The sequence below is a fragment of the Anopheles moucheti genome, chromosome 3 (assembly GCF_943734755.1).
Source record: "Anopheles moucheti chromosome 3, idAnoMoucSN_F20_07, whole genome shotgun sequence".
NCBI lineage: Eukaryota > Metazoa > Arthropoda > Insecta > Diptera > Culicidae > Anopheles > Anopheles moucheti.
Genome location: NC_069141.1, coordinates 8,900,317 through 8,908,591, shown reverse-complemented (window position 1 = coordinate 8,908,591; position 8,275 = coordinate 8,900,317). Strand labels below are relative to the sequence as shown.

Sequence of the window (8,275 nt, the reverse complement as noted above, 5' to 3'; positions counted from 1 at the left end):
GTAATTTACCACGATACCACCAATTTTACAGAAAGCCACATAATGGCGGCTCAAAATGGCGGCTCAAACACAGTCAGACAGGGCAAGATGCGAAGAATCGGATCTAGTCGTAAACGCGCAACGCGGGCCTGTTCGAATTCGAACCAATGACGTTCGGATTTCGGAAGGTTTTCTGGGATTTCTGATGTTCGAAAGTTTGTTTGAAAAAATTAAAACTCTTCTCGAAAATAAACATTTTGTACACAATTTGTGATCGTCGATAAAAAGCAGAGAGAATTAAGAATCTATACATAAATGTTTGTATGCGCTAAGGAGAACCATAACGCCACTATTTGGATCACATTTTCTACGATTTACGTATATTTACGATTCCTGATTATACCAACAACTTCTACGATTTTGCGCCCAAGGTACAGTTTTCAATCGGTTTACTTATTCGGTAACAATGAGCGATGTTGCAGTACGACACAAGTTTACATAATTTGAATCTGCAGAAAACTGGCCAAATTTCTCAGAATTAAATACCTATTTTAGGCTCCGAGACCACCACCGTCGAACAACTGTCAAAGCAAGGATCAGTTTCCGACAATTTTTGACGACACCGTGTAGCTGCCTGTACATGAAATACGTTTTATATAATTTTACCATTAATCCACCTTCTTTCTAAACCCTGCCAAAGATAACTCCCATAAATACTATTCATCCAATTAATAAATCATTCGATTAGTACTGACCAAAACAATAATTAATTTTATCGAAATAGAACCGTCTATCGTTTCCGTGTGCGCACACCTTTATCCGCGTTCGAACATTACAAAAGGCTTCTCGGCGCTTTCTTCTTTCCTCACTTGTCATGGTTGCTGCGGTCGAACGGAGAAGGATTTTCGCGCTGTTGTGGGAGCACAAATAACATCCGGTGTTGGGGAGGTTTTCTAATAAATAGAACCGATAAACGTGCGTGCCTGTTCCATTGTTTGCGTGATGTTCGTTGTGTTTTCTGTGGTGCCCGTGCGATTACGCATTTCTGCCCAGTTCCACGAATCCCACCGAACCCCCATTGATTGCAGACTATACAACAATTACAACAGCTTTTTCTTCTCGCGTGTATGTTCCTCAGGTGGTGCACTGTATTAAACAGCAAATAAAAGTCTTCGACCGCGCCGAAGACTACAGGAGTGGGAGAGCTGCAGCGTCCGTGAAATTCCTCGTGACGCATAGCAACACGCGCACAGCGAGTAATATATACGCAACACCACAAAGCAAAGCGCAAGCATGAAAATCTGGACATCAGAGCACGTCTTTAAGTAAGTAAATGCGGACTGCTAGCAGCATGGTTTCGGTTGCTATGCCAAATGGTTTCACCGCAGCAAGCTTAGAAGCACAGGGATGTTATGTAAAAGTGCTGTACGCCACTTGTGGAAACCCTTCTTTGACAGAGTGTTCGTCTGGAATGTTCGGTGTAGGGAATGATTTCTCAAGATAGAATCATATCCTACACACATCACGGTTCAGTGGAATTATGTTGAATTAGTGAAAATGACACCCGTACGCACGGGCTGAGTGTTCGCACAAAATACCATCGCAATATAATTGGACCTTGTTACGAAATTGAGCAACCAGGGTTGTGCGAGTGTGTGCGTGTTGGTTTACCGTTTCGACAGCAAGTGTGTTTGGCGAGAAACGTCAAATGGGGGCTCTATGGATGGAACAGCTGTCTATTGTGCAGTGTGTGTTGTTGTTGGTAGATTTGTTGTTACAGTAAAATCGTAAGCTTGACTTACTTTCCTAAAACTACCGCTCTTCTTGAGTAGTTTGGCAAGTGCAAATGAATGACCGCAAAATCGCAAGCAGCAGAGGACGTTAAGGAAGTGGTCACAACCTCGACGGTGTGGGGTTCGTCGATCTGCAGTTCCGCTTGGCATTCGTCCAATTGCGATAACCTTCACTTTCTCCACAGCTCAAGGTGGACCACTTGCATGTGTGTAGTAACTGGCAGGGGAGCCGTGGAATTGCATGAAGGTGCATCTGTGCCCTGGTTTTGATTTACCGTTCGCCTAAGCATAGAAAATTGAATATTTGATTAATAACGTCCCTCTGTGTTTCTTTAATTGCAGCCATCCGTGGGAGACCGTAGCACAGGCCGCCTGGCGCAAATACCCCAACCCCATCAACACAGCCGTCATCGGCACCGATGTGGTGGAACGAAGGGTCGTCGACGGTGTCCTGCACACGCACCGATTGGTCAGCTCCAAGTGGTATTTCCCACAGTGGGCACAAAAGGTACGGATTGTGAAGCTTCCAGGTTCTTGTTCTATTTGGCGTAACGACCTGCTGGTTGCATGCATACCGGTCTACCGTTGTTGGCTTACTAGATTTATTTTTACCACGAAGCTGAATTGTGAATTCTTTGATAATGACACATGAGAATCGATCGTATCCATTTATTCTTCTTTATTGGCACTTCAGAGCATTTCAGGTTTTCTTAGACTTTCTTTACCCTTAGCTGTATATTAGGTATTGCGTTATGTCATGTTAATATATCTTTTAAGGATATCCATCAACATCACTTCCAAGTTGCACCCATAGTTGCACTGATATTCCTTGTACAAATCTACTATTAGCTAAATTCGCATTCGCTATAGATCCACCTGTATACCTGTATAGAAAAGACCACACGAAATGCTGACGATAAAAATACGCGCAAATCTATATCCCTGCTCACGACGACCCTTGTTTCTGCTGGTGTATTGGTACCGGATAGCGCTTTGCGAAGCTGAAACGGAATGCGACTCTAAATTTACGGCAGCGGCATTATCGTCACGAGCACGCGTCATCGTTTCACATGCTGCGATGGCTTTTTGCGCCTTTCCACTACAGAGCATTGCACTCACATTGTCACAGTGTAGCGAGCGCGCGCGCGCGTGTACTTCAAACATTAGCGCACGAGGAATGATTTTGGCGTTTATTTAATTTGCCTACTTTGATATCGTCCAACAATGTGCACAATGCTGATCCGTCTCCGCCTCACGCTTGGTACGAACATTATTAACCTTTTTTTCTTTTTGCTTCACGTCGGATATGGTGAAAGTATCTTAACAACGTTCTTAAGCGTGCAATGACTGCTTGGATGCAGCATACCAGATGCACGTGACCATTGCGTGATCGATTTTGGTGCGATCGCGTTCGAACAATGCTTCTTCTCAACTCAAAGCATGACAAGTTAGATGAATATATTTAACATTAAATGATATGATGATTTTTGAAATTACAAGTAATGAATCATTAAATTTCACAAGTGCAAAGTACAGTGCCAAAAAAACCGGTTGCGTGATAAGATAATCATGTTATCTGGAACATGTTGCTGGGGCACCTCAAAGGTGTTGTATAGCCTTTTTTTCTACGCTGCAATTCATTATCACCAGGGTGATGTTGGCGTCCTCCCGGTAACAGAACACACCGTCAGTGAGGATTGCGAATTTCTGATGCTTTCTGCATGGTAAAGTAGGTGTTATCTGTCAAACGATTATCACCTGCCGATACGCGTGATCGCAACACAGGGAGTGTGTGTGGCTGTTAGTTCACGAGGAACTGATAAGATAACGCATGGAGCAGACGCACGACCTTTGAATGCGTTGTGAGTCGGAGTTATGGGACGTATTGCGCGTACGTCATTTGAAGACCCCTAAGGAGGGGATTTAAAGGCTTTAAAAGGCGTTAGTCAGGTTGATTCCCTCTTCCCTTGCGCGCTCTACCTGACATGCGGTGCTGTCTTATCATGGTCTGATATATTCTCGATTTGTTGAAACATATGGTGTTAGGTAATGTAACGGCAGGTGAATTATTAATTCAACATTTGAAATCAACCTTCATGGGAAAACAACGCAGCGCTCATGTGTTATGTTTCCCATTCGAATAACACCACGAGTTGAGACCCTTTTTTATCAAGGATTTAATTTGTTGAGTCTCTTTTTTCGTTTTAATCCGATTTGTAGTAGAACATTGGAACGGAACTGATGCCCCACATTTGTTCCGCTTGTAGGAAAAGTGTTAATTTATGGAAATCTATCTATAGTATGCTTCACGGTATATAAATGAACTTGTAAATAGCTAATGCAATGTTGTTTCTCATGATTGACGCGTAATTCGTAAGACTGTTCCATTACCGTGTGTTTTTTTTGTTTTGTTTCAGCTCATTGGTTCGCCGAACGTTTGTTACGCGAGCGAAAAATCGACCGTTGATCCAAAGGAACGGTTGATGACGCTGAAAACGATCAACCTCACCTTTGGCAGCTTCCTTTCAGTGTACGAAACGCTCAGCTACGTTCCACACCCGACAGATCCGTCGAAAACGCTGCTAAAGCAGGAAGCCACGGTACAGGTCGAAGGCGTCCCGCTGAACCGGTACATGGAAGATGTGCTGACGAAAAATATAAGCACCAATGCGGGCAAAGGGCGCCAGGGACTGGAATGGGTGATAGGAAAGCTAAATGCTGAGGTAATGCAGTAGAATCAATTCGGATGTTCTTAACAGCAGAGTCGCTAATGTATATCATTCTATTGCTTGCAGATGAAAGAACTGGCCAACAGTGCGGCAAACAGTACGAACGAAATTCTTACACAGACCAAAAAATCGCTGGACGACATCACGGACCAGGCCCGGAAGAGCATGGACGAACTGAGTGCCACCGCTCAAAAGATACACATATAGTAACAAACGCTGCAAGGCGGCGGCCGCCGCAACGTCAATGGCCAGTAGTGGCGATCCGGGTGGGAGCGAACCTCCTGGAAGGGTGGGCGTTGGGACGGTACCGGGGGATGGTGCCGGTAAAGTGGATACAGGCGCATCGATCCACCCAGGATCGTCATCGTCCCTTCCGACGAAATCATCGCTGTTTGGGCGCCAACAGCAAGAAATCAGAAACAGTTCCTTCAACGTTCCGGCTGCAGCTGCCACCACCAACATCGCTGCTGCCAAAGGTAGTAATCAAAACAACAACAACACCAATAACAACACAAACCGGGCCTATCCGGGGTCGATGACGAAAGAGACACCAAACAGTCGCGTCGTCCCGCCTGGTGGAAGAGAAAAGACATTCGGTTCGGGTCGTTCCGGAGAAGCAGTTCGAGCGTCGTCGCCACCGGGCGATGGTTCGGGAGTTGGAAGAAAGTCAGCAACAGGTCCGCCACCTGCGTCCAGTGCCTCGACCAAAGAGCAGCCACAATCTTGGCCTTCTCCATCGATCTTTGGGGACGGCAGTTGATTATGGTATTATGGTGATTGTGACGGAGGCTGACATTTGAACCGTAGCTTTCATTTCGTTATTGTTCCGCGCCCCCGGGACGTTTTGTTCCACTTAGCTAAATCCCGATTTTGCAGGGCATTTGTTTGCTAGCATACTCCATGAAAGAATCCTATGCTTCGTTCCCTATCCAAGTCTCTCTTTCTCTCTCTCTCTTTTAATTTCCAACCCCATTATCTGTCTGTCACGCACGCCAGCGTTTCGTTCCCTCTTGTTTTCCTCCCTCCCTCCCTCCCATTCAGTATGCCATTTGTTTGTATTAGTAATTTATACGCAAATACTGGTGATAAAATAGTGTAACGGTACGAAAAGAGCACGTTTTCGCAACATGAAATGAATTGTAAACAAGCAAAAGCAAAAGGAGAGTGAAATTAGTGAATTGAACCGTACTATCATTGAAAGAAAGAGCTGCAAGAAAAGGGGGCGTTAATTAGGGGCTGAATCAATGATTTCCCACGCCTCTCACCTTGGTGCACACCTGTAAAGACAGACGGCCGGTCCTGCCTTGTTACTGGTGGTCCCGGAATCCCGTTCTTGATTGCTGTACATATGTGCTGTTAATGCGCAAACTTTTAATTTTATCGAGCAAATCAATTTGTATATTGCCAACAACCTTGGTTAGTTAATAGTGGAGTTGGGAACGTACACCGGCGTGCAAAGCGTACCCAGGTGCCGTTGGTTGTGCACGCAAGACTGCACAAAGAGACAAAGTATGCCAAGGGATGAGAGGCTTTGCTTAGCAACCGATCGAGTTTCCGAGGTGATCCTAATTATTTCAAAGCAACTCGGTTGAACGCGATCGCCTAATGATCAAGTTAAATAGTGCAAATTTTACATGTTTCCTTTCCTACCATTGTGCAGATGCTTTATGTTTAAATATAATTAGAAATGTTTTGAATCGTATGAACACTGAAAAGAGGATAATGTAGCCCAATTATAGGAGCGCTAATAAGTGGTGACTGTGAAATCATAGTACAATGTCACTGAAGAGGATGATTGTTGGAAATAGACTTCAAAACAGCTTGTATTTCTTAGACCTTTCTTTGTAGTTTTGGATGAGACAATGAAAGCAATGCAAACACATCTCTATTTAGCGTTACAAAAAGGGCCCAGTTTGATGACGAAAGATGCGGTGCGAATAGATCACCTATAACAGCAAAGCGACATGCCAGAATTTTATAAACAAATGAATCAAAAAGTAAAGAAAGGAAAGGTGTGCAATTAATCAACCACAAGAATCGGAGCAAACCGTCAATCAAGATGTCGTGTACCAATTGCGGGTCGAAGATTCTACCAGGGCATGATGTAATTATGTTGAATCAGTTAAATCAAGCAATGCTTTAGAATATAATTGACAATTGATCGTTTGCAGCTAGCGAAAAGGTTTACGCGAAAAGTATGAATAAAATAAATTACCGAATCAAAGTAAAACAAACACTGTATTAGTGAACTATTGTTCCATTGTTTTTCTTTCCCACTCCAAACCACCAGCACCCCAAACGGCTAGATAAAAATTATTTTTATTTTTTCATCATATATTTACAAATGATTTTGGGCTGTTTTGTTTGTTTCTTTTTTTGCTTTTGTTCTTTTTTTTTGTTTTTGTTTTGTTGTAGAGTTCTGAGTTTTGTTTTTTGTTCTTCATTAAATTTTTAATATTTTGTTTAAATTTAATTTAAATGTGGCAACAATAAAGAATTAATCATTTTTTTGGTTTTGGTTTTCTCTTCTTTTATCCGTTTCCATCTTCTTTTTTCTCTGCTGCTCATATCAATTATATTACTTGATTTGAAATTGTTTATGTGTGTGTGTGTGTGTGTGTTTGTGTGATGGTGTGTGTGGGGGTGTTCTATTTCGCTTCGAGTTTTCTTTTTTAGCAGCCGCATACGACGCACACTTTACTGTTCGCTCATGTAATCGTGTTATTGTTGCCGATCACATTTAACCTGCGATATCGAGTATCGGAATGAACCACAGTGGATCTCTCGCAAGACAAAAGTGGATGTACCGGTGTACACGTGTATGTTTGTGTGTGTGTGTATATGAGCGTGTATGTATGTGTAAAGTGTAGCGTTTTCTCCATTTTCCAGCTGGTACATCTTTTGCTTTGTTCGTTAAATTTATGTTTTTGTTCTTGTTGTTGTTGTTGTAAGTCAGCTTGCTGTTTTTTTTTGTTTGCATAAAGATCATTTTTGAAATCTCGTTTTTTTGTGTGTTTTTCTTTTCGCCTTCCTCTTCATTTTAGTCTAGCTATTGGGATTCTTTTTTTAAATTTGTTTTACATTTTTCTTTTTTAGCGTTTGTCTTAATGATTTTCTTTTCCCTTTTTGTTTGTTGCGGTTTGCTGTCTTTCTTTAATGTTTTTTTTTTGTTTCTTCGACTAAAGGATGCTCACGCTTGCCTTAAAAGCGAATTTCGGTTTTGAATAAAGGACCCGTAACCAATTTCTCTCATCCCCACTGAACCAGTTGTTTCTTTTTTGTTTGTTATATATATATATAATCTCTAGAGCCTTTTGCGCCTTTGTATGTGTGTGTGTTTTGTGGTGTGTATGTGTATGTATGTATGTACGAGGAAAGAGTATGTTGTGCCGTGTTTGCATTGTCGGGCAAACGGGTACGATGAAAAACGTTACTTTTAGGCATTTATAAATTGGAGCGTGTCCCGATCGTTGGCGAGACGGGGAATCGGATTTGAAATGACCTCTCACGTGGAAACGGAAATCATCAGCATTTTTTTGTTATAATTAGCGAGTATGAATTGTTATCGAAGGACGAAACGTACATATACATAAATAACGCTTTGTTTTCTATACTTAGTCACCTGTTCGGTTAAATGGGAGTTTTTTTGTTGTTTTGTTTAGTTTTCTTTTGTTTATTTACACAAACACCCAAACTGAAACTCATTTACAAACTGTGTAAAGCCACCACCATCGCTACCAGGTCGAACTGCTCCATTCCAGCCCTGTAAGATAT

At 42.3% G+C, this 8,275-nt stretch overlaps 1 protein-coding gene across 1 annotated transcript; it reads left to right on the top strand.

The window, feature by feature from the left end:
* The first annotated feature begins 853 nt into the window (after positions 1-853).
* LOC128303994 (protein slowmo) lies at positions 854-4,715 on the top strand. Its single transcript, XM_053041104.1, has 5 exons — positions 854-954; positions 1,118-1,304; positions 2,115-2,280; positions 4,190-4,495; positions 4,568-4,715. Exons 2-5 carry the CDS (start codon positions 1,273-1,275, stop codon positions 4,706-4,708), a joined length of 645 nt encoding a protein of 214 aa, XP_052897064.1. The 5' UTR covers positions 854-954; positions 1,118-1,272; the 3' UTR covers positions 4,709-4,715.
* Positions 4,716-8,275: the final 3,560 nt, after the last annotated feature.

Coding starts and splice junctions, on each gene's coding strand:
- LOC128303994 (XM_053041104.1), top strand. CDS start 1,273: ATGAAAATCTGGACATCAGAGCACGTCTTTAA. Junction 1,305..2,114: donor ACATCAGAGCACGTCTTTAA/GTAAGTAAATGC, acceptor CTTTAATTGCAG/CCATCCGTGGGAGACCGTAG. Junction 2,281..4,189: donor TCCCACAGTGGGCACAAAAG/GTACGGATTGTG, acceptor GTTTTGTTTCAG/CTCATTGGTTCGCCGAACGT.